Below are 27,141 nucleotides of genomic sequence, written 5' to 3' on the forward strand. Positions count from 1 at the left end.
CTGTCATACAATGGAAGTCTATGGGATGTCCACATTAATATGGTGTAACCTGTGTGATCTATACTGGTTAGACGTGGGGAAAAAATCCTAAACAATTACGTTTAACACTTGTGTTTGGTATGTTTAACATTTATTTATGTACACAAATATAATACATACACATGTTCATGTGTTTAAATGGGCATTTGCAATATACTTTTTTTCTGAATATAAGTTTTTCTGAATATTACTACTGACCCAAGTAATGTATTTGATTTGATTTAATTTAGTTTCTTTTCAATATTTCTATGCTGTTTTTGTTTTATCTTTCCGTTTCAGTTTTACACAAATATTAGAATAAAATGCAACCAACAAAACATTCAGAACTGAATCAGCATGTTAAATCATCTTCGGCATCCTTAAGACTTCATTATATACTGTAAGTGAAATAAAAAATGAATGCAAAAAACTGAAACAGGAAGTGCACGTCTGGAGCATCTTGCAAAATAGTCTATATAGAAATGAAAGTGAACTGAATTAAATTATGCATAGGCCGTTCTGTCCAAATAAAACTTTTTGGCTTTAAAAAGCATGGTCAAATGTAGTTCATGAATCTCTTAGTTCATAAGCACATCCTTAAAACAATGTTTAGTCAAAATGAACTAAGCTTTTGAAGATGAAGATGCCATTTTTTTCCTTTTTTTAGCTAATCTCTGTAGATGAGTCAGGCCCTCAGGGTGAGAAGTGTGTGTGTGTTTTGGCAGATCACTCAGTTGGATTAATGTGTCACTAACAGATCTAAACTGCTTAGTCAGAGAATCACTCTGACCACCGAGACTAATACTCTCTCTCTCTCTCTCTCTCTCTCTCTCTCTCTCTCTCTCTCTCTCTCTCTCTCTCTCTCTCTCTCTCTCTCTCTCTCTCTCTCTCACACACACACACACACACACACCTACACGAGTGTGTTTTGTGCTGTCAGCTGCAGGGTTCACTAAAGGCCTGATGGTCTGGTGCCAATGTGAGAGAGGTTCATTCCTGTTCATTTAGTTGGACTGTGATGCGATGACGCCAAAGTTTACATTTATTTATCAAATGCATTTGTTTATATGTCTTGGAAACTTAAACTTGGGGATGCATTTGTTGTTGGATTTTTCACCAAGGTAAAATGATCTGTCTGTCCAATATTTTTGGTTTTGTTTATGGTTGTCTTGGAAGAAATTGTTTTGCAATAACACAGCATGTAAAGTTGTGCATTGTTTTCTGGCGAAAGTGTTATTATAAATACAGCTGTCATGGATCTCAAAGTCACCGTCTGTCTTATCTGCCGCCGCTGGACCTTTATTGAAGGTTTCCCCTCACTCTTCCGTCACTCTCGCTTGCAACCACACTGAAATGTTGTTTGACATCTGTCAGTGAGAGACAAACTATCAGGTGCACATTCAGTCTCTGTTCCTCTGCTTTCTGACTTTAGTTGAGCGTCTTTGTGTTTCTGTTGGAGTTTGAGGTGTGTGTGTGTGTGTGTGTGTGTGTGAGGAATGGAAGAGTGAGATGACTATCGTCTCGGCCGTCCTGATCCCTGTCTATCTCACCTGGCCTGCATTAAGGCCCCTGTCATCATAGCAACTGTTGTCACGCTAACACCCTGAGCCCCGGCACTGTCATCACCACACTTATGGGCCTGTCAGTCACACCGAGAGAGAGAAACAGAGAGAAGAAGAGAACTCTGAGGACTGAGACTGAAAGGAGAACTTACTGGACATGAATAGACAGAAAGATTTTCTTTCTTTCTTTCTTTTTTCAATCCATCCATCCTTCCGTCCTTTCTTTCTTTCTTTCTTTCTTTCTTTCTTTCTTTCTTTCTTTCTTTCTTTCTTTCTTTCTTTCTTTCTTTCTTTCAGTCCTTTCTTTCACATATTTTTCGTCACATATTTACGCTCTGTCAGCGCCCTTCATCGTCACTTTTGTACGCGCAGGGTACCCCTTTGGCGTCGTTTTTCGTTGACAGGACATGCAAATTTTAGAAGAGTTACATCAGCTTCGATGCCATTGGCTCTCCCGTGTCTTGTGACCGATCGGATCATTTCGTTGGCTTTGAACGTGAAACGGTATTGGCTCCCTCGACCAACTGCATCTATCTTTTGAATGGGAGCCGACTTCATGCATTCACGGACACAACACGGCATCTTCATGTAAGCCTTAAGTTATCGTACGGCTTCGGTGCAGAAAGGTCTGCGACACGGGTTGTTTGTAAGACTTTGTAATGCTTTTGGTCAGTTTGTGCAATAAATACCTGTGACTGTACTTTTATTCGTGTGTTGTGTTTTATATGGCTGGTTAGGTTTAGGTTTAGGGTGGGGGTGGGGTTGGGGTTAGGTGCTACAAAATATTAAAACCATAAATAATTATGAAATACTGAGAATTGCACGCATCTCGGTATGATGTTTTATTAACAAAGTTCGGGAGAAGCCGTGCATATAATCAAGCCCGGTTGGTTCGCTATTAGCAATCACGACATCTACCCTATCGGCTCAAGCGAGCCATCTCATAAATAGTCCAGAAATCTTACCTGCGCCATCTCTACAAGTCAATCAACAATCCCTCCACCTCCCCGGCTCTTCTCCCTGAACTCGCTTTCTCCAGCAGGACCCCGGTGGGTGAGCTCTGGGTTTGGGCCATTTCCGAGCTTGGTGCACTCGCCCCTATCGGGGGGAGAGTGTTCCGGATTCAGAAGGTACCGGCGAGCTCGGAGCCCGCTGCCCGGACCGCACGCCAAATACGCATACCTTACATACCCCTGCTATCGTTATTATCTGCATAGGCGAACTTATGAACCGGGGCATTTAGCGAACAGCAACGCAGTTCCCCGTTCATCGAATAACGACGCCAAAGGGGTACCCTGCATGTTAAAACGTGATGCCGAGGGGCGCTGACCGAGCGTAAATATGTGACGAGTTGGGAGTGAGAACGGTTGTTTATTTGGGTTCATTTACAGGTACAGTTCTTTGTCTGTTGCTTGTTTTTGCCACTTATTTTACTTTTTATTTATATGGGTTTTTTTTGGGATCTACTCCTTGCAACTACTACTCTTTCTTATACATTATTTCTACTGTCTATAGCAGGTAAAGCTGCCTTGCAATGATGCAAACTTGTGAAAAGCGCTACAGAAATATATGTGGATCTGAATTGAAAAAAATCACTACCCAGACAGAAAGTCACATGAATTTAAAAAATGAATTTCATATACAAAATACACATGGCCACGTGTGAAACATGTGTATGATCCATGTGTACATTTTTGTATGGGTATATTTATTAGCACAGTGATTGGCTGCATCTGTTAAGGTCTGATATCATTGGATATTTATTCTGTTTTGGAGGAGGGTCGAGTCAGGGTTATGGATATAGAGCTACTCTGTCCTGATGCTACCCTGCTGTTTTGGCCGGTTTGCTATCAAGCACCACACACACACACACACAGAGGGTGAGGTCGTCATCAGGGCACGTTTGAATCATGGATTCTAATAGTGGCAGTGACAGCAGCACACACTCACACAACTCTGTGACCCTGTACACCAACAGCACCAGTCAACTGAAACGCCATTACCAGCACCCAACCATTATCCATCAAACACACACACAAGAGAGAGAGAAATTAGACTACATGCTCTTGCACCAGACGCTTACCTTGTTGTTAAGATCAGTACAATGAAAACACTTAGGCAAAGCTGATTATGAGCATCAGGATTAATGTCTCATTTAAATCACAACAGGTCTTAAAATGAATGGAGCTTATCAGCTATATATTCATTGACGAAATGAAATTCTTGAAATTTTATTTCATCTGGGATTTCATCAAATGTGACAAAAGTTGTTCAGAAATACCCACAGCATATGTACCACAAAACATCATGTAATTGCTGAAAAGCCGATTTATGTCTGTGACTGCTGGAAATGTGGAATTACAGTCCATGCGCACTACCAGAAAATCTTCATGCATCTGCCAAAACTGGAACCAAATAAAAAAATGATGAAAGATGAGAGAATTCCTGTTTCAACAACAACACATCCACAAAGATCTAACACAAACCTGCACATCTGCTCTGACTGATTATCATTTCCATAAAAGAATTCTACTTTTCTTTATATCAGGATCCTAACAGATGTTAGACCGTGTGTGTGTGTGCGTGCGTGTGTGATTGAAAAGGACAAAGAAGCAGCACTTCTCATACTCAGTTTTTCTTTCTCTCACAACACACAGCTGTGCTGTTGTTTCTTTGATAGCTTGTTTTGTTCTCTTTGTATTAATTTGCATAAAGAGACATGTGAGGTTTAGAATCCATTCCCTTTAGCACTTAATAACTTAATTTAGACCCACACACAGAGTTTACACTGTGATCTGTTACTGAAGTGTCTGCACAAGGACACACAGATCTGATTTGAACATTGTGTGAGAGTGACATGTCACAACACTTTCTGATTTGTCATTAGTTTTACTCTTTTAACTGATTTGACAAGATACCAGATTGTAAAATAGGATCACATGTATTCTTCATGCTTGAGAAAATCCCAGAATAAACCTTTCCTTTGAACGCCACTGACCGTTGGTCCTAATACTGTAGAGGTGTGTCTCTAGAGTCCCCAGGCAACAAAATGTCATTTTGTAACAATGTAATGCAAAATGTAATTCTACTCTGTTTATTAATGGTTTTAATTCACATTTGTGCAGTTGTTGACGGATTTGTAATATTTTTAAAATGTATATAACGATTTTTTAAAAATAGACCCACATTTCTAACTTTCATTCATGGGTATCACATGGATAATTTGACATGGTTTAGTGTAAGATTTTTGCCCATCTTTTGGAAAATGCAGTTTTAAAAGTAAAAAGTGATCACTTTTACCAGTAGATTGCTGCAGAGCTCCACTATATGCTATGTGCTATTAGACCAACTGAAAGATTTCTTTTCACAAGTTTTTTCAGGTTGGATTCATATTATGGATTGGATTCATATTATTCATACATATTATGAAATCACAATTATAACAATAGAAATGACTTTTTGTCAAAGTTTAGCAAGTTTTTCAATAATGTCACATTATGATTAGAATCAAACCTGAACAAGATGTTACAAAGAGAAAAGTTGCAGTCTTTAGACTTTGTAATTTATAATTAATTATTATTAATAATTATAATTACTTTCATATAATTCTGCAAATTTAATCTAAACATCAGTTTAGATGAACTGTGTCTGTGCTAAATTGTTTTGTCTCATCCTTTCATCTCTCTCTCTCTCTCTCGCGCTCTCTCTCTCTCTCTCTCTCGCGCTCTCTCTCGCTCGCTCTCTCTATCTCTCTCTCTGTGTGTGTGCGTGTGAGCATGATCATTTTGCATTGTGGATGTTTTTTGCATTGTTGGAAGTGTGCCACTTTATTTCTGTCTTTGTGTGATCTGCGTTATTTCTGATTTTGAGGATGAATTTTGTCCAAGACCGAGAGTGTGACTTTTTTCCACACCAACATAAAATCCAGATTTCATTCTTCATTTTTGTAGATCTAGAAAGTGTTGACCACTTTACAAAGTATCATGCTATTTGGACAAATATAAAATATTTTTTATTTTAGCAAACATCATTTGCGGGTCAAAAAGACCCCGAAGACCGCATAAGGGTTAAAGCAGTATTTTATTGTGACAGTTTGGAACAAATGATCAGTGGTGGGATTTAAGAGCAGCGTAAGATGAACCAGAAGAAAGTGTTTGTTGTTTTAGGGTAGAGGACAGGGTGACCAGTTCATGCCAGCCCATCTGGTGTGAGGAGAGTTCCTCCCCTTATGGTACTTCCTGAAAGTGTGTGTGTGTGTATATGTGTGTGTGTCTGCATGTGTGTGTGTGCGTGTAATTGCGTTAATCGTGCAGAACAGAGTACTTTGCAGGGTTGGAAAGGGGATGCAAACACTCTCATCTCAATATTAAAACACTGCTAAATGACTTCTCTCAAATACACACAAACACACAGTCACGTACAAGAAGATCAAGAGTATGTGTTTTCTCTCTCTCTCTCTCTCTCTCTGCAGGCCACAGATAATGACTTTGGCACATTTGGAGTGATCCGGTATTACTTCAGCGATGAGCCAGACCAGTGAGATTTTCATTCATTACCATACTGTGACCTTTCACACTGATACAACATTCTGTTTAATTCATTAATTTCATTTGATTAATTTAATCCGCTTCCCGGTGCATTTGCATGTCTTGCCTATTCTTTTCGATTGATTTCTTTTAAGATTTACTAAAGAATGTATGTTTGTAAGAGTGCACTGCCTACTGCAAAGTATATGCTGTATACTGCCAGAGATTACAATGATGTCATCAAAGTATGCCAAACTCACTATGTTGTATGCTCACTTTCTAATATTTATTCTTTGGTTTACAAGAACTAAAAAAACGATTGCACGCTAATAGTTGAAATTTACAAAACAGTCTAAATTTGTGTATTTTGATAGATTCAAAAGAAGTAAAGACTTAAAAACGGCACTGTACTTAACTGAACATTATCTATAAATATAGTCGTAAACATCTTGTTTCTCATTGGTTAATTGAAGATGAATTCCACCTGTTAACTCCACCCCCAGGTTTTCATTGGATGCTGAGACGGGCTGGGTGACTCTTAGAAGTCGGTTGGATTACGAGCTCATGCGGCGCTTTACTCTAACGGTATTGGCCCGTGATGGAGGAGGGGAGGAGACTACGGGTCGCCTCCGCATTAACGTGCTGGACGTAAATGACAATGCGCCGGTCTTCCAGAAAGAGACGTACGTGGGTTCACTGATGGAGAACGAACAGGCTGCGCAGCAGGTCATTCGAGCACGGGTAAGAAACTTAAAAAAATATATATATATTTTTTAAAAAGACATGAGGGCCGTGAATGAAAATAAGAGAGAAGAAGAGTTGGAGAGACAGATAAATAATCCCTGACGTATATATCTGGGAGTGTTTTTGATGTCTGGATTACATCTGCAAAACGTATTTTGAATGTGTGCTGCAATACGTCTCTGGGATGTCTCCTGTCAGATGTCATATAGACATCTAGAAGATGTCAGTAAGATGTTTACGATTCAGAATGTATGTAAAACGGCCTTTTCTAAGACGATTTTAAGATGTTTTTACATAGCAGATGTTTTCCAGATATTTAGCAGACATTTTACAGACGTACCTGTGCTATCTGGGAACTCTCTCAAAAAATACAGGCATGTAAATGTCACATTTTTACCTTTTTGGATTCTCCATTGGACATAAGTAAGTGATTTGGAATAAACAGCATACACAACATATCTGTATGTGGTTAAAGAAGTAAAAATAAAGTATATTACGTATTCTTGTCCAATTTCAAGACAGATCGCTCTCTTTATGAGTCTTTCCCTGCTTATTTGCTGCCTGTACATGTGTCTGGTCTGTGTCATGACTCCTGCACATGTGTTTAGTTTTTTCTGTGTTTGGATACAGCAGCACTAATGTCAGCCATGTAATCTGTGCTGTGATTGACAGTTTGACAGCTGATGCTGCTCTGAGTTGCCTGGCCAGCAGGGGGCGACATAAGTGTGCGTGTCTCCCAGTTAACAATTTTTGCAAGCTGGCATAAACCACATGTCTGTATACAACGAGTCATTTTATTATCGTCTCAAACGTACCGTATGCAACTCTTTCCAGGCCGACATAGAAAGAATAAAGTTTCTCCATTCACTTCAAAAGTGAAACCGGAAAAGTCATTATTTACTCACCGTCATGTTGTTCCCAACTTGTCTGTCTGACTGACTGCCGCTGATCACGAAAGAAATATCGCAGACGGCTGAAGGCTGTAGTAAAGCAAGTGTATATGTTTTGTGTGCTATATTTATACCTTCTGATGCCATATGATAAATATGACATTAAAGGTACAGTTCACCCAAAAATAAAAATTCCCCGAGTTGTTCCAAATCTGTATAAATGTCTTTGTTCTGATGAACACAGATATTTGGAAGAATGCTTGTAACCAAACAGATCTTGGCCACCATTGACTACCATAGTAGGAAACATTACAAAGGTAGTCAAAAATGCCCAACAACTGTTTGCTTTTCTACATTCTTCTATATGTCTTCTTTTGTGTTCAACAGAACAAATACATTTTAAAAGCCATTTTTCCTACCATGGTAGTCAATAGTGGTCAATAACTGTTTGTCCGGTCCGGCTGCTTATTCAGATTCAGACTGCTACGCCATATTATCAGTATATATCGATGTGTAACAAACTTTGTGTTTCTCTCTCAGGCGACGGATGAGGACTCTCCTCCCAATAACATCTTGACGTACTCCATCATCTACGCCTCTCAGTTCATGTCGTATTTCAGCATCAGTGTGATCGAGGGCTATGCAGGTCTGAATCACACATTCTCTCTAATAAGACGATTTCACAAGTTGTCTCTGCAGTTCACGGGTCACATTAAACCGTATCTCAGTGCCGTACTGTAAGTGTTTCGGCGAGCACCTTAAAGCGTGAAAATACCTTTGGAAAAGCTTTTGTGACCTCTGGTGTTATATAAAATGATTACGGATGGCTGTCTAGTAAGCAGTGTGCTGTTATGTATTTGGTATAAATGTTATTTGTGTTTCAGTCATCTCCGTGAACCGTCCTCTGGATTATGAGCTGGTGCCCGGTGGAATGATCTATCTGACTCTGATGGCCAAGGATGGAGGGAACCCACCCCTAAACAGCACTGTGCCCATCACCATTGAGCTCTTTGTGAGTAAAATTGTAAAGTCTGTGCCGCTAAATTTCATACACTGGACCTTTAATACCTAAATGTTTTAGTCTTACAAAGAATTGAAAACTAAGGCTAACACACAAGCATGTCCCCCGAGACAGTAGTTTGAGATTGTGATCTGCGTGTTAATTCTGGATTCAGTGGTTTTCTCTCAGGTCCAGTGACTGGGAGGCTTAATCGACGGATAATTTCTCTCTGACATTTCTCTGCTCTTTTATAACGGTGACGATTAGACACATTTCATCTGGAAAAACAGCAGGGATTTGACACATCCAGCTTAGACTGTGTGTGTGTGTGTTATTACCCAGCGTTACACTGAATGCAAGTGCGTACATTTAATAATTTCACATCGCCACAGCCCGTGAGTTTCCATTAAAACCCAAAAGCACTCCATCAATTCATCCAATTACAAACTAAGAGCGGTTTGTTCCCTGTGGAAAATTAATGAGTTCATATATTTCAAGGCTTTTTATACAGTACACTCCCTAAAATGCTGACACCCTCCCTCCTTTCACAGGACGAGAACGACAACCCTCCCGAGTTCAGTCTTCCATCTTACATCATCAACATACTTGAGAATATCATCGCAGGTATGTTTACAGTTATACGATGAGATGTGGAAGAATTTATCAGCATCCACAATGCACAAAACCTCACGCTAGCACAACTCAATAGCTGTCAGTGATGATTTACAGCGATCAGTCAGCTGTGCAATGCTTCTGTTCCACACTAATGTAAAGTTTTGTTAGAATAAGTGCTGTTTTCCCAGAGTTATGACAGAGACGTGGTTTTTAGTTGTGACCGCTTGAAAACAGAACCACAGAGCAATAGTGCTAGCAGGACACATTTCTCATTTGGGTTAGGGGTTTGTTTTTAAACCTTAAAGAGTTGAAAGCAATTTCCAGCGAAACATTCCATTTTTTTAAATGAAGATTAAAAGGTTTCTTGCGTCAGTGAATGTTATGAACTTTATGCAAATGTCCCAAACATAAATGTTAGTGCAGACTGCATAGACACATTTATTTCTTGCCTTTAAACTGCAGTTGTATTGCATTGCATGTTGATTCTTGTGCACACGTGACAGATAAACAAGACATTTTCAAACTTGTCTTAAACCTTAACATTATTGTTTTTCTGCCATGCAAACATTTCTGTTTCAGGAACTTTTTTCAGAAAATGCATTCGATTCTCAATACACAGTTTTATGCATTTTTCCATTTATTAGGGTGTTTGTTTGTTTGTTTGCTACCATTTGTTTGGTTTAACGTAAATTATTTATAATTTTACATAATATATAATCATGTATATTAGACATACCATGTATGTATTCTTTGATACACATTTTTTAAATAATTTGATAAAACACTATAAATTACTTGCAGTATGTATACTATATTATGTAATACATATTATTTTGTATAAAATTGTTATGTAATAGAAGGTTAATATGTATTAATAAATATAAAGTACAGTTATATTACATCATAACTATAATAAATATTATATATACATATTTTATTTGTTCAAACAATTTGGGTGCAAGGGTAAAATATGTTTAATTTGTTCCTGTGCCTCACTTGGTAGAGCGTTATGCTAGCAACGCAAAGGTCATGGGTTCGGTCCCAGGAAACACACAAACAATTGAACAAAAAACTAAAAAGACATGAACTGTATATACTAAATGCACTGTAAGTCACTTTGGAAAAAAGCATCTGCCAAATGCTTAAATGTAAATTCCACACAATAGATTCTTATCCAATCATGAAAGGAAATGACATTTGGTTTGCTCTGCATCTGTCATATATCTGCTCAGTGTTGTGTGTTTGTGTGCATGTATGTCACTCGTTAGGTACTTATCACACTCCTTCAAACTCTGACAATTCTTAAATCAGTAACCATTGACGCACAGCACACATATTGACCAGTTTCTGTCTAAAGACATCTAAAACACGTGGCCTGTCTGCTGTGTGGCTTTCTCTTCCGCCTGTCTGACCCAGTCATTACCTGACGATGTTTACATCTTAATTCTCGTTTTCTGTCTCTTGAGTTCTGTGGCATTAACAATTCAATTTACAATGACTGTTAAATTCCAGTTAAAATAGATATAAACTCAGTTTAGAGAAATGAAGAAATCAGAGAATTGGCAGGAATAAATGATACTCTAAAGCATTCCTCTTTTTTTTTGACAATTTATGCTCTTGTATGTGTTTCTTTGTGCGCTCTTTTCTCTCTCCGTGCATAAATCTCTCTCTCTCTCTTTCTCTGTCAGGAGCGACGGTGTTGTTTGTTAACGCCACGGATCTGGACGCATCCCGGGAGTTTGGTCAGGCTTCCCTCATCTATTCCCTGCAGGGAAGCTCACAGTTCAGACTAAACACTCGCTCAGGTGCACACAGTCACACCGGCTCTGTAAACACTTCTAAACATGTCTATTTAGTAGTCTGTTTTTGGCCATTTCATGGTCATCGCTGTCATGATTGACAAATGTGCCTGGCGTTGTGCCAGCGACTTGCCAACGAATCTTTGGAACAAGTTTCATTTATGATGCAGAAGCGTCTGAAGACTGTAACAGGTTTGTGTGTAGCTGAGCTGAATGTGCGTGTGTGTGTGTGTGTGTGTATGTGTGTATGTGTGCGTGTAGGAGAGATCACCACCACAGCTCTGCTGGATCGCGAGGTGAAATCTGAATATATTCTGATCGTGCGAGCCGTGGACGGAGGGGTGGGGCCACTGCAGAAGACTGGCATCGCTACGGTAACCACTGACTTTGATCCACTAGACAGACGTCCCAGCATGAGAAACCCAAGACTCGCTGTCTCTTTTAGATCTGTGAGGGTTTCACGTGTCAAAAATAAAGGAGTAGTTCACTCAAAAATGAAGTCTGTCATCGTTTATTCACTCTTGTTTTATTACAAATGCCAAAAGAGAGTAAATGACCACAAAAGTTGTTAGCTCCTTGGTTCGAGTCTGATCTCACTCTCTTTGTCATTGCTTTACTCCATTGTGTAAAAATAAATAGTGCAATATGATGTCAGTGTGACCTGTATCTGTCCCCGCAGGTGAACATCACTATACTGGACATAAACGACAACGCCCCCGTGTGGCGAGATGAGCCTTATCAAGCGAACGTCGTGGAGATGAGTCCCATTGACACAGATGTCATTTCTGTAAGTGTACTGATTTGACCTTTAACCCCAAAACATGTTTGGTCAACTTTTGAACTTTCCTTTTTGACTTTCTAGTATTGCTTTCATTTTTATCTGATGGTCTCCAGCTTATATCTTATACATAATTTATAGTTAAAGGTGTCTCAGAATTTACAGGTATTGACTAAGCGTAATTTTCAAAACCATTGTTATCAATATTGTGTTAATTCTATGCATATGGTAATATCATAAATCATTTACGATATTTACGAAATTAATTTAATTTTTTTTAAGAGATATAGGGTACAAACTCTCTCTCTCTCTGCCTCCCTACACCTTTATTTCATGTGTAATTCACCATAAACGACAGAAAATTTGAAAACACAAAATAAACCAAATTCAAGGGTAGGATCATTTTAATCTTTTTGAAAATATTTCAATAAATTTAGCAATAATATCATTGTCATGAATTCTTTTGGCCGTGATAATTGAGTACTTAAACTCTGATTGTGACACAGAGGCGGATACAGTAAGTAGATGATAGGTGGGCCTGTAAAATTGTGGGTGGGCCGGAATAATTCGCATCTCCCTTTCAACCGGAGTAATTTTTAATAAAAATAAATGGACCGTTTTGTCCCATTGTGGCTTCATATGCAATTCACTAAACTTCGCTCTGCAAATTTAACGGCATCATCGTGCAGTTGATTTAACACGGTCCCACGGCTTTGCGGTGCATGGCTTGTTTGTCGTGTTTGTTACAGGCCTGTCGGAGGAGTTTCCAATTTTTTCCAATACCAATTTTTTTTTGTATAGCTGTTTGTTTAGCCATGTATACATGATCTTTAAAAAAAGAATCTACAGGCAGCGATATTGGCGCGCAGCGTAACTGCCGTAACGTAACTGACGTCACGTGAGCACATTTTTAATAATATTTGGATATTGTTATTAATAAACAAACAATTAAAATGTTTTTATTTAATTTATACAATTCAAATTTAGAATTAAGGTTAAAATATAGTATTTAATAATATTAAAAATAATTTTCTTGGCTCTGACTGGGTGGGCCACCTGTCAATCTGGGTAGCTCCGCCCAGGCCCACCCGTAGCTCCGCCCCTGTTGTGACTTGCCTAATTTTTTTTTCTTATTGTTCTTTATTTATATTATTCAAAATTACAGTTCTGTTATTATTTATCGCTTCTTGCTGTTACAAGACCACACGCTTTTGATTTATCTATAAAGAATAAAACAATTTTGTAGAATCTCTATACTCTGTTACATAAAATGACTATTCAGCTGTGATGCTGAAAGGGCAAAAACACATTTAAATGCATTCGCATTATATTCCACGTGTTCTAAAGTTCTATATACAAGTTTTTATATTTCATAAGTTACGCATTGCTTGAAAATCAGGCAGCATTTTAAGTTGTTATTCACTGTGCATCCAGGGTATGGTGGAACACTGAAAATATACAATAATTTACTTTAGTTTTACGTCAAATACAACAGATCAAATAATAGATACAGAAAAGTCCTAGATCTGGAACAGAGGCTTGATTCTGAAGTCGGCAAGAAAACACAGTTTGTGCTATTGATTTTATGAGTCATAATGTCTTATAGTTTTCTTTCAGTCAAATCCCCTCTGTACCCAGAGGAGTAAGTTTCCATCTCCTCCTCGGCTGGAGAAAACCTCTCTGTCCCTGCCTTTGATCGGCTGGAGTCTGGCAGGTGAATTCAAAGTGGCCGCTCACCTCTGTGTCCTTGAGAGGTTTTACTCATTTCTCTGCATCTGCACTGTACGGCTGGTGATGGTGAATGACTCGATTATTTCATATGTTGATTTCAGTCACACCATCTCTAGCTTCAGTCAGTATATCCGTATATCACTCATAGACCTTTTGATAAAAACTGAACAAAGAGCTTTGATATGTCTGGGTTTACAGTATTTTAATCTGTCTGTTGGGAAACAGCTTGTTTAGGTTAAAGGTTGTCGGGCCTCAGGAATCGCAGAACAAAATCTTTTTCATGTAATGGCTTTTTGGTCGGGAGTTATTCGCTAAGCACGCTGCTGATTGTCCATTTATTAACAAGCCACTGCTGAACTTCGTTAAGAGGTTTAGATGACTTATTCAAATGTAGCCTTGAGTCAAGTGCATACTTGATGACCCAGCTGGACACTGCACTGAGAGAGCGGGAGAGAGAGAGAGAGAGAGAGAGAGAAAGAGATGAAAAAGAACAAAGGAAGAAGAATATATCTTCTACAGAAGATTTGGTCCCACTTTATATAAGGTATCTGTGGACCCTTATAAGATAAAAATATATTTGATACATTTTAGTTATTATTGTGCACTTACATGTTGGTAAGGGTTTAGGGAAAAGTGTCAAGAGTATAATTTTATGAAGATACTTTAATGGTTTAAAGCAAAATATATGTACACAGCATGAATGTGTTTTTTAGGTGCAAAGTATAGTGTAAAGTAGGGAATTTTAAATCAAAATGTCTCAAAGAATTTGTGACTAAAATTTTGGTTAAGATTAATTAATTTATTGCTACACATACTGTTGTGTTGTGGTCTGTCTGTCAAATTTTTCACCCACTTACAATTTTGTTTTTCACTAGTTATTATAGATGGTTTCATCTTAAAAACATAAACAAACGTTACTGCGCATGCGCACTTTTGTGACCCCAACTGAACTTCCGGTACACATTCAGTACACAAACAATAGAGTGCCTGTAGATTATTTCTGATAACAATCAAAAGAAACCGAGAAGAACCGTTACTTGGCTAAACTTGTCTCTTCAATATTTAGAATTTAGACTGCGATACCAAGCTCAACCGCTAGATGTCAATGTATCATACGGTTTGTTTAAATGCGACCAGATACAGGACCCATTCAACCAATTTTTATTTAATAAAATGAACATACAACAGAATTCAACAAATCATTTATTCAATACAATTATTACACAGTAAAATAATAATACTAAATCATATTAACATAACATAACATAACATAAATTAAATTAAATGTAAATAGTTATATTATTAGACACTAGCCAAACACAAACCGGAAGTTAACTGGGGGTCAGGCGCCTGGTCTATAGTTTTGTTTTTGGTCTTATTAATATTTTAAATATGTTTTTATGTTAATTTTATATTTTTAGCAATTTTGTTATGTTTTGTCATTTACTGTAATTATGTATTTGTTTATTTTTTATTGTTGCTACATTAGATTAATTAATTTTATTATTATTTTATTTTTGTTTATTATTATAATTTTAGAGACAGCATTTTAATTTTTTGTTTAGTTTAAAAGTTTCCAATAATGTTTAGGCCATTATTTTATTTGATTTCATTAAACGGAAAAGTTTTCAAAGTTTTAATTTTAGTGAACTAAAATAACCATTTGCTTTTCCTTGCCTTTTCCTCGAAAATGACAGTCAAAGCACCGTCAAAGTATTCTATATCACTTAGTTTTCAAAAGCCATTTGGTGTAAATTTTTTGTGACTTTTGAGGATTCAAGATTTCATTTTATGCAAAAGTACCATAGAGATTCTTGCATTGTGTGAAAAAGAAACCCACTGTTTAAAGTGAATTTTGGTGGAGTAAATACTTACTCAACTCAATTACTATAATTTCGGTGTGAATTAGCTCTTCACTTGTAACTTCTTTACTGGTTTCCAGTGATTCACAGTTTCGGAGCCATGGAGGTTCGCTCAGAGCTGCTGGACTCACTTTTATAGCCTGTAGCGAAAGAGAGAGAGAGAGAGAGACGGGTGCAAAACCCATGCATTTGCCCAGACTTTAAAATTCCTGGAAAGATTTAGTTCGTTTAATTAAATAATTTAGATGCGTCATATTAATACAAAGCTATTCATTTTCTCTGATGTTTCTATTAAAGAACCAGTTTCCTTAAAGCAGTGTTGAATTGTTCAAGTGATGCTTTGACTACAGAAAAACTACAGATTTGTCTCTTAATTCACAAAAGCAAACAAAAATCACTGTACATTGTATTTTTTAAAGCATTCATGGGATTTAAAATCCCCACAAAGTATGTACAATTAATGTCTTCATAATCTTAAATCAGGATCTGAAATGGTCAAAACATCTGTTCTATGCAGACTCTAAATGCCGAAATAAAGCTTCTCAATTACTGTATTGCTTTAAAAAGTGTGTACTGTGTAGGCTACTTGTGTAGTGTTTTTGCTCATATCTTTACCAGTTGTACTTGGTTATGTTTCCAATGCGTTGCCCCATAGTCTTGGGTTGTAAATGCATTACTATAAATGTTTTACTTGTACTTTATTTTTCATTCTAGTGTGCATATATTTTGTTTCTAGTGTCAGTAAACGCACATTAGTGTGCAGGTAGAAATATCGTCCTCAGCGTTCAAATCAATTAGATCAACTTTACATTAGACCTGTGCTGTACATCACTCTCTCTAATCAATTGAGAACAGAGACGTCTGGCACTTCATATTTTAATAATGAAAGACCTGCCGAACCTTTGTTCTCTAATGACCAATTAAATGATTTTAATGCTTCTCCTTTAGCACAGTGAATAATTGATTGGCCCTTTAAAAGTACTGCCGGAGTTTTAGACGGCCGTGCCGCCCCCATGCATAAATCTCCCATCATGCCGTTCAGCAGGGAATTTGTGATTTAATTCTGTTGCGCCACAGGATTCCCGCTTGTGCCTAAGGACTCATTTTCATCTCTCTTTTATTCTCTCTTTTTCTTTTCTCTGCACAGGTTTTGGCAGTGGACCCTGATAATGGTGATAATGGGACAGTGGTGTACTCTATAAATCCAGAGAACCCATTCTACACCATCAATCGAAGCACCGGTAAGATCCGCACCAGCGGGGCGGTCCTGGACAGAGAGAGTCGAGACACAAGAGCCGCACAACTTATGAGAACCATCGTTGTCTCTGCTACGGACCGTAAGTAATTCTCACCTGTCCCATAATGCCTCATTCTCTTTGTCTGGGGTCATAATAAAGACAGTTGTACACTTTTTCTGTTTGTTTTCTCACTTGTGTATTTCTTTCAGTAGTTCTGTTCCTAAATCTAGTGAGCTGTCTATGTTGGCACTATCCCAAAGGATAAGCTTTTTAAATGATGATGCCTTCTAAGATAACTGCCCAAAAATAATTATATTCAAGTGTGCTAGTATGCATACTTCTAAACTATAAAATATGAAAGTATACTTTTTAGGTATTTCTCAGGAACATGCTTAAAATTACTCTTACGTATACTTGACAGTTGTAAGTATACACTGACAGAAAAGTCTATACTTTATTTTTCATCAAGTTCAATACTTCAGATCTACTTACCATTAAAGGTATGTTTCAAGTGTAAAAATTGAGTATGGTTAGGTTCACTTAAAGAAAAAAAACTAAAAAAAGCTAGTGAACTTGAATGAATGAATGAATGAATAAATGAGAGTATACAATACTTCCATGCTACAAGTATTATCACTACACACGTATACATGAAAACTCATCTATAGTTGTTGTAGTACAAACAAAAAATGTAGTTGTAAACTAGTTGTGTACTCAAAGTGTACTATTGTTACACTTAACTAGTGAATTATTAGTTTACTGAGAGTATACAATACTTCCATGTGTACTAAAAAATATGCTACAAGTATTATCAGTACACATGTATACATGTAAACTCCCCTATAGTTGTAGTACAAACAAAAAACGTTGTTGTAAACTAGTTGTGTACTCAAAGTGTACTATTTTTACACTTAATGGATGCTTAAAAGTATACTTAAACTAAAGAGTGAGCCAATTAAATCGTGAGTAGTATTGAAATAGCACACTTACAGGTATACTTCTAGTGCAATGATATTAGTATACTAGTAGTACACTTACTACATAAAAATGTACTTAAAATATACTTTGACTTTACTTAAGTATACTTGATAAGAATAACTTGAAGTATACTCATTTTTTTCAAGGGAGAGAGAAGAGAAGTAAAGAAGGCAATCCCAGAATGCATTGCGATAAGCTCAATATTAAAAACAAACCCACATCGATCATTTAGGAGATTCAGCTGTGGTTAGGATGCTTCCTTAGAAGGCAGCTGTTTATGTAGGTGAGGCAGCACACTAGTTTTGGAATAGAGCTGATGTGCGTGTCTACAAGTTTGTCAAAAAAAAACTTTTTTGGAGTAAGTCACAGTCGTGTGTCACAATTTAAAGTGACATGTCAGATTTTAGAATTCCTTCCCCCTCAGTGATTATAATGATCGCAGTAAAGCTTGTTCTGTTTGGAAGTATGCAAGTATTCTTATTGTTGTGCTGCCCCCCTCAGGTGGGACTCCTCCACTGCGCTCTTCAGCGAGCGCTACAGTGTACGTCAACCTTCTGGATCTCAATGACAATGACCCCGCCTTTCTCAACCTCCCATTTGTCGGCGAGGTCCCGGAGGGACTTCCTATTGGATCGTCCGTGTTCAGAGTTAGTAAATGATCGGTTGAAATCTCCACAGAGAAAAACAATATACAGATGAACTTTTTAACAGAGTATAAAAGTACTTTAATGTTAGCGAGATGTTTTGTTGGTTTAGACTTTGCATTCTAATCCAGTAGGGCATTTGGTGATATGCTGCCCCCTGCTGTTTTCCTCTCACAGGTGCAGGTGCAGGACCCTGATGAGAGTGAGAACGGAGCGGTTACCATCGCGCTTCAGATGGGGATGCCACGGCTGGACTTCAGGCTCAACATCACCACTGGAATCCTTTACTCTATGGCAGTGCTGGACCGCGAGCAGATCGGCCAGTATTATCTGAGGATCATTGCGTATGACGCGGGACAGTTTCCACGAACGTCTACAAGTACTCTCACTATCACAGGTACATAACTAATCGGTGTATGGCTTTCATGAACTTTAAAATTAGTGCTATTCAGCAACTTTTATAATAGTGCTGTCAATCAATTAAAAAAAATAATCTGATTAATCACATTTTTCTGTGATTAATCACGATTAATCGCACATAACATTAATGTTTTTACATTCTAATAGTTTCACATTTAGTCTCGAAATGAATGTAGAAACAACAGATTTATTTAACAACATCATTTTATGAATGAAAGCTGTATGCACCAGACTGGACCGCTGTCGCGTTGCGTGTTGTGCCGCATCCCACAGCTGGAAGCTGTCTATCTACACTGAACGCATTACAGCAATGTTTCAAATCGCGCTTAAATGGTTTAAAGGCCTTTATATGAATAAGAGCGTGATTATTTAATGTAACGCTAGACAAAGGATGACAAAGTAAACCGATGCTGCCTTAATTGCGTAAAATATTTTAACGCGTTAATCTGAAAAAAAATCAATCGCATGCGTTAACGTTGACAGCCCTAGTACAAATACAAACAATAAATGATCTTTAGTATAGTTTCACAAATTAAAATTCTGTTTCCCCCCCAACCCCACTATCATGAGACACAAAAATGGAAAAAGTTGGTTATTTATTAATATATAAATGAATGGGGATTCTTTTTCATTCTGTCTCAATGATCTACGGCAGCGGTTGAGATGCACACTGCGTTGATGTTTTACCACATTTTGGTGTATTCTTCACAGAAAGCTATCATGTGTGAAATTCATTTCTCATGTGATGATGTCACATTCAACAAACTTGAAATACGGAGTCATTTGGATAACGTTTTTGGTCTTTTTATGATGCATTCTTTTGTCATTTCGGCTTTAAATGCCCTGTCCTCATTTTCAATATATGAAAAAAAATATTCAACCTTTGTGTTCAACCTGAAACAACATAAGAGTAAATTGTGTCCTTTATTTCTGTTTCTCTCTCTCTTTCCTTTTTTTGCAGTTTTGGACATAAATGATGGGACGCCAACGTTTTTCCCCAACGTTTATAACATATCTTTGGAGGAGAGCGTGCCGCGCGATTACGTGCTGGTCAGACTGAACTGTTCGGATAATGACTCGGGTCTAAACGCAGAGCTCAGTTATTTCATCACAGGTCAGAGCTCCTAAAGTCTTGGTTGGAATTTGAAATATTGTCATTTGTTGTCCTGACCCATGAATTCTGTGAAGCCAACTTCCTATGTAGTAATAATGTAGACAACAAGACAGATTATTAGATTCCATCATAATGGGTATGATCTGCGCTTGTGTGTCCAACAGACGGGAATCAAGATGGTAAGTTCAGCGTGGGTTTTCGGACCGGCGTGGTCCGCACCGTTGTGGGATTGGATCGGGAGACGCAGGCCTCGTACAGGCTCGTGATTGAAGCGATTGGTGAGTTGAAAACATGTTTGCATGCAGCTTCCTGTCTGAATGACAATGAGTGAAATGTGAAGCGTTGTGGTTTCCTGTTAGATTTGTGAAGCATTCAGAAATGCTTGTGTGCTCTCTGATTTTGGACTTACACATGATGTCAGATCGACGATGTTTCATGCACCAACATACAAAAAAAGTTTAATTTGGTTACACATTACAATAAGGTTTGCAATGTGATTGAATAATAAAGGACAATCAGCTATCTGTTATGACAAAATAAACCCTGACAAATATTTGAAATGTTTCATTTTCAATTATTTACTGATGTGGCAAGAAGTCATTCGCATTGGGGTCTTGATAACCCTTGAAAAAAATTATGTAACAAATTCATGTACAGTATGGCATGAATTTATACATTTAAACAAATAACTAGCACTGGTCAAGATGACTAATTATCAGTTTTTTTAGCAATGGTTTATCTGGAATAACAGACTTCAGAATGTCATGATCGGGAATCAAGTCAATAAAATGGTATAAACACAAAAAAATGCTTTGGAACTTTGACACCAATAACAAACAGTATATGTGGTTGGCAAAAGCTCTTAAATGGTTTGTGTTTTGTGGTTTCTCACATGGCATGTGTTGTTATTTGGCACAGCTGATGGTTATTTAAAGCGTTCTGCAAAAGCAGTGAATATGTGAGTCATGATGGCAGTGGTTTTGTGTTACTATAGTTCCAGGGCATGGCAACGTTTACACAAACATTGGCACGTCAGTGTTACACCTGAGAGAGATAGGAATATTATGCTAATTTTATGTATTTTTTTAAACATAAGGCCATTTGCGTCTGCATGAAAACAGCTTATTGGCCTATTTTAGTAAGTACGGTCAGCTGGTCATTATTGCAGTTCAATCGGCTGACCTAAACTTGTTACATTATATTTTCTTTATACACAGTTACTTGGGCAATAACTATTAAATGAATAGATATTAAACATTGACTCCTGAATGCTGAAGTTGTATTTATTTTATTAGCCTATGTAAGAACAAAAAGACATGAAACTTGCTAACTGTACAGTAGAACATCGGTTGGACAACAGTCAGTGTTACTGTCATTATGCAAAAACATACAAAAATATCCATCTATTGATGCTGTGATTGACCAATCAGAGTTAAGTGTTTCAGAGAGACGCATCATTTTCAGCAGGCCCATGTGTTGTACACTTTTTGGTCTCAAAACAATACTTGGCACATGGGAATGTTACTGTTTTTCAATATAGTATTAAAATACAGATATGATGGTACGGCATATTGATTACAGTGTAAAAAATATTGTTTCTGATTGATGGTTGGTTTTTCTGTAGATAATGGTCCAGCTGGTAGCAGGAGGACAGGCACAGCTACGGTGTATGTGGAAGTGCTGGACGTCAATGACAACAGGCCCATATTCCTTCAGAACAGCTATGAAACCACCGTCCTGGAGAACATCCCAAAGGAAACTAGTATATTACAGGTACACGTGCACGTATGATCACAGTTTACCTCTTAAAGGAATAGTTCACCTTCAAAATGAAAATTCTGTCATCAGTTACTCATCCTGTTGTCATTTCAAACCTGCGTGACATTGTTTCTTCTGCAGAAAACAAAAGAAGATATTTTGAAAAATGTTGGTAACCAAAAACCATTGGTCCCCATTGACTTCTATTGTATGGACACAAAACCAGTGCAAGTCAATGAGGACCGATGGTTTTCTGTTACCAACATTTTCTTTTGTGTTCTGCAGAAGAAACAAAGTCATACATTTGAAATGACATTAGGGTGTATAAATAATGACAGAATTTTCATTTTGAAAGTGAACTGTTCTTTTAAAATCACCATGTAATTAAAATAGTAGATTCTTACTTTTTGTGAAATATTGCGTTTTGTTATAAATGATTTATCCATGCAGGTATAATCTTTAAATCAAACACATTAACCCTCTCCTTCGTCTCCAAACATGTTTTGGCGTGGGGGCGTGACTGTATTGACTGTCCGATGACCAGGCTTCTAACGATCCAATCAATTCCTAAAGGACGAAATCAAGTCCTGCCATACATTTTTTTCACATTTCATAAGCCGTTTCACTCAGATACACATCACAATATGGAGAAAAACACCAATGCAACTTGTGTGTCATTACTAGTAAAGTTGTTAAGATTATGCCCCTCCTGCATCTTATTATATTTAGTTACATCCTTGATTTTATTGCCTCTTTTTGTGTACAATCTCTAAAAAAACATTTGTACAAAATCCTTAATTTAATAAAGAATTACAAGCAACGTCATGAAAAATGGCTAAAAATGCATTTGTTATAAGTTATGGGAAGAGTACCACAAGGAGCTGTAAGTTTGGTAGTGTGAGTTTTCGAGCATTTATCTTCTCTTGATGTCTTGTTTAATGTGCTGGCAAACGTGGTGATCTCTAGGCTGTCAGCGAATGACGTGAAAGGGCAACCATGACGATGTTACAAAAGCTACAAAAATTTCCAAGTCAGCAGAATCGGTTCTGCAGGTTTCTAGTTCTCTGCACACAGAGCTTGTGAACGTCCAGCTGTTTATAGAGCTGCGGTCAAACGTTTGGGTCTATTGTTGAGTCACGTCTTGTTTCGATTGAAGTTGAAAGAAACGAGGACTTCCTGTACACAGCCTGATCATTCTCAGCGCCTGTAGTGTGTGCCTATAGCTTGTTCAAAAACCCAGTGAGCTGCCTACCTAGACAGCATTCTACGACCTTGTTGGTTTTTTCCCCAGTGCATTCTCAACCACGAGAAACAAAAGCCTATTTCTCAGGCAGTGTCAATCCCAGAATGCATTGCAATACGCTCGGTGAATGTTTTGATTTTGTAAAATCAATTTTTGAGAATTTTCATTTTTCGTATTTCTTTAAGTATTGATGAAAATATAATGCATTTTACTATACATTCCATTCAACTTAAATTTTCAGGTGTGCAGAAACTGTCTGGGCCTGCTTTTGAATTTCCAGTTAAAGTCGGATTCTCTCTATGTAGGCAGTAGACAGAAAGGTATCTCACTACGTTTAGGGAAACAGTTTAAATCTCTGTTGCATACTGCAGCAGAGAGGGTATAGCGATATACGTATGCGAGTCATTTCTCTTCGACCCCGCCGGTACCGCCAACACCGATTGCTTTCTGCACTGGGCCGCACGTGGCTGAACAGGTCGCCTGAACGTCGGCGTGGAAGAGAACGACTGCCTCATCGAACCCAAACGCTTCCAGAACTTCAGCTGGGGCTCGCTGGACAGAGCGTGTCCACTCGAGAGGCCGTCTCCCAGGCCACAGTCTCCGTCCACACCCCAGGATCCTCCGGGAGAACAGCCCACGGCGAGAAAGATCACGCAGCCCGCGAACAGCACGAAGAGACACGCGATGATGATGATGATGGTCGGGAGGGGGTAATAGAGATCCAGAGGTGGAGAAGTTGGGGAGATGGGAAGTGAGAGATTGGAGGAAGGGTGAGATTGGTTGGAGAAGACGTCCATGTTGGTACAGGATCTGTGGAAATGGAAAGAGGAGTTAAAGGTCCAGTGTATGACATTTAGCAGCATCTAGCGGCGAGGTTGCGAATTGCATCCAACGGCTCACTTCACCCCTCCCTTTCGAAGCACTAGGGTGGCTCTCACAGGACAAAGATGTCATTGCGTTTTCGCTTCTTTGCTGAAGGAGATAACATATTTACGAAACACGTTCTGTAGAGCAGTTTGTCCGTTTAGGGCTACTGTAGAAACAACATGGCGTATTTCATGCAAGGGGACCCGCGGTGTATGTATATAGAAATAGCTCATTCTAAGGAAATGAAAAAACATAACGCTTCATTGTGTACGCTCTTTATACACCTCTGAAGACATAGTTATGTATATTATATTGCATTTCTGTCAATAGATCCTCCCAAAAATTACACACTGCACCTTTAAATGTAGGTACTGTGCGTTTATAATGGTGAAGGTGTAGGTGTCAAATGTTTTTTTTGTTCGCTTTGTGCACGGTGTGAGTGACGGCAGGATGTGGTGGAAGTGCGCTTGTGTGTGTGTGTGTGTACCCATAGAAAAGAAAAATCAAATGTTATCTCTTAAAGGAACAGTTTACCCAAAAATGAAAATTCTGTCATTTACTCGCCTTCGAGTTGTCCCAATTCTGTACAAATTTCCTTGTTCTGATGAACACAGAGAAAGAAATTTGAAAGAATGCTTGTAAGCAAACAGTTCTTGGACCCCATTGACTCCCATAGTAGGAAAAATTACTTTATCATTTTTTTGTTCTGTTGAACACAAAAGAAGATATTTGGAAGAATGTAGGACAGCAAAGAGTTCTGGGGCACTTTTGACGACCGTTGTCATTTTTCCTACCATGGAAGTCAATGGGGTCCAAGAACTGCAGCATTTGTTTAAATATCTTTCTCTGTGTTCAACCAAACAAAGAAATGTATGCAGGTTTGGAACAACTCGAGAGTGAGTATGACAGAATTTTCATTTTTGGGCGATCCTTTAAACATCTCTCGAATCATTCCTTTTTTTAGACAGATACGTGCCAAGATGTGATCAGATAGGTGTGAGCTTCAGAGCTCTGAAACTGAGCTTATATGGTCTGTTATCAAAAGTCTGATATGTTTTAATCGTCTTTTTAGCTCTATACTCTTTCTCTCTGTCAACAATACTCTCATTTATTTCTGTTGTGATTTCTAATGCAGAGCTAAGAGCAACATCTGAGATAAAGTTGATACCAAAAATAACGACTGTATTACATCCCCCAAGCTGTGCGAGCACCACTTCTACAACTAACACTTGAAACACATTCAGATATTCTTTATTTTCTGCTGCATAATTTTAGACAAAATACCTATGGATGAAGTTGACGCCTAAAATAACCGCAATAACCATACCCGCTGTATTACGTCCCCTGAGCTATGAAAGCGCAACTTCTGAGAGCATTCAAATGTTCCTCCGGGTGCACCCGTCAGCGGCGTGCGGCTGGTGGAACATCACACCTACACACCTCTCATCTCTTTACCATCTACCAGCTCTACAAACTCAGCTTCATAGCATTTCTCTGCAGGAGTGTCAGAATGACTGAGCATTTTCTGTAAAGAAATGTCAAGATGGGTCAAGGTATTATAGATGTTTATGTGCTGTATGGATTAAAGATTAGTGAGTCTCTCTCACACACGTATATACAGATAATTGCCCCCAAGGACTGAAACACAGTGTGTGTAAACACAAGCGCTTGTAATTACTCAAGCGTGATTTCATAAATCATTGCATTCGTAAACGTGTTAGAAAGCGAATCTTAACGCTGCGCATAAATGCATTGCGTTCCCGCTGTTGCTATCCGCTAGATCTTTAAAATGATTTTTTAAACTTAGTTATCATCATTGGTGTATGTTTCTGACCCCCATAACTGAGTCGCAGCCATACTCTGGCATTTGAAACATTCATGCCCCACTAAGCAAGCAGCCAGATGAGACATTTGGCTAGATGGTTTTCTTTTTTTTTTTTTTTGAGGTTGAGTTGGGTGTGTTAAAACAGCCCACAATCCATATCAAACACACACACACACACACACACACGCAGCCTCGCACCCCAGTCACCAATTACTCTGCCTTCGTGCTCTTAAATGTCAGCATGTGAAATTCTGTGTGTGACTAACACTTTAGTGAAACACATTGAGACATGAAATTATTCCTCATTTTAAATGCCACAAACAGACTGAATAGGCCATTCAGACGAGAAATATTGTTGGAGAAACACTTCATTAGTTACCGGAGTGTGATGGTGCTAAAAATGCATTCATGCACTTTTTATTTGAATGCATTATTTTAAGAAGGACGGTGTTTTTTGTTTGTTTGTTATGAATGCATTAAAATCCACTTACACAATGTAGTGTTTTACAGATTTGATCCAGACCCTTTTTCATGGTTTTAAGTCACACGAGGTTGTTCTAAACCCATAACATATTTTTAAAGACTATCCGGGTCACGCTTTTTCACGTAGTAAAAAAGAAAGATTACAATGTTTTGGCATATGCTATTTGGTTACTTTTTACTCCAAGTTAGTCAAAGACCGGTCCAGTTTTTTGTTAAATGGGAGCTGGTGAACCCAACTAATGACCAAGAACGCTAAAAAATATAGCTACCAACTTCAGACGGTTATTGAAGTATCTTTAACTTTACCTCTAGTGACGCATGCGGTGTGCGAGTCCTCCAAAGGCTCCCTGGTTTCTAATCACAATGTCACCAAGATGGAGAGACAGACAGGACACTGAGAGAGAGAGAGACAGGCGGCCTAAAGGACAGTCTATCCAGAAAGTCTGAGATGATGTTCTATCAAAGTATTTAAGTATTCAAAAAATCTTTTTTGCGTGTGTTGTGGTCAGCGGACAGTAGTGATGTGTTTCGTGAGGTGAACGGTCACTGCGACTCGCACTTTTTAACCAAACTTTCAGACAGCAGTTTTAACCCCCTCAGGTTTTGGGATGGTATGCTCCGATCTGCTTTCCCTATTCATCTGTTTCTAAGAAATCCCCCCGTCCCCCTCGTCCCCTACTGCTTTCTTCTGCTCTCAACATCTTTTTATAAAGCTAATGAGTCTCGAGGAGGGGCCGTCTTGCTCGGTGTGTGTGGCTGTCAGGGTTTGACTAATATATGAATTAATTCAGTGCGCAGTAAAAGGTTTTACTGGTTCAACATGATACGTTTATGTGCGCAAATATATTCAGGAACAATTGTTGATGAATGTGGCTGAGATTTCCGTGATTGTTGAAGTGTTATAGGGGCACTTTGGCCTCTATAAGTTATGCCAGTGTTGTCATGACAACTGTTTAGAAGTGGACTGCGTCATCTCTGCAGTGGCACCAAACAGAACTGCAAAAATGCTGTTTTAGAAAAATAATAGTGAAGAGTCATGTTTGAAG

At 38.2% G+C, this 27,141-nt stretch overlaps 2 protein-coding genes across 2 annotated transcripts in view; one reads left to right on the forward strand and one right to left on the reverse strand.

The window, feature by feature from the left end:
* cdh23 (cadherin-related 23) overlaps positions 1-27,141 on the forward strand; it is a 217,753-nt gene that overhangs the window by 151,662 nt on the left and 38,950 nt on the right. Inside the window, exons 14-27 of the mRNA XM_057342191.1 lie at positions 6,052-6,116; positions 6,610-6,847; positions 8,281-8,386; positions 8,625-8,752; positions 9,292-9,364; positions 11,044-11,160; positions 11,416-11,528; positions 11,834-11,941; positions 16,673-16,862; positions 18,243-18,388; positions 18,563-18,782; positions 19,767-19,919; positions 20,084-20,197; positions 21,544-21,692. Coding sequence (XP_057198174.1) covers positions 6,052-6,116; positions 6,610-6,847; positions 8,281-8,386; positions 8,625-8,752; positions 9,292-9,364; positions 11,044-11,160; positions 11,416-11,528; positions 11,834-11,941; positions 16,673-16,862; positions 18,243-18,388; positions 18,563-18,782; positions 19,767-19,919; positions 20,084-20,197; positions 21,544-21,692 — 1,920 coding nt within the window. The remainder of the gene's footprint in view (positions 1-6,051; positions 6,117-6,609; positions 6,848-8,280; positions 8,387-8,624; positions 8,753-9,291; positions 9,365-11,043; positions 11,161-11,415; positions 11,529-11,833; positions 11,942-16,672; positions 16,863-18,242; positions 18,389-18,562; positions 18,783-19,766; positions 19,920-20,083; positions 20,198-21,543; positions 21,693-27,141) is intronic.
* LOC130559239 (uncharacterized protein C10orf105-like) lies at positions 21,724-26,669 on the reverse strand. The gene is made up of 2 exons (XM_057342195.1): positions 26,402-26,669; positions 21,724-23,730 (listed from the first exon to the last, which is right to left on the reverse strand). Exon 2 carries the CDS (start codon positions 23,715-23,717, stop codon positions 23,268-23,270), a length of 450 nt encoding a protein of 149 aa, XP_057198178.1. The 5' UTR covers positions 23,718-23,730; positions 26,402-26,669; the 3' UTR covers positions 21,724-23,267.

This window comes from Triplophysa rosa, linkage group LG9, assembly GCF_024868665.1.
Source record: "Triplophysa rosa linkage group LG9, Trosa_1v2, whole genome shotgun sequence".
Taxonomy (NCBI): Eukaryota; Metazoa; Chordata; class Actinopteri; order Cypriniformes; family Nemacheilidae; genus Triplophysa; species Triplophysa rosa.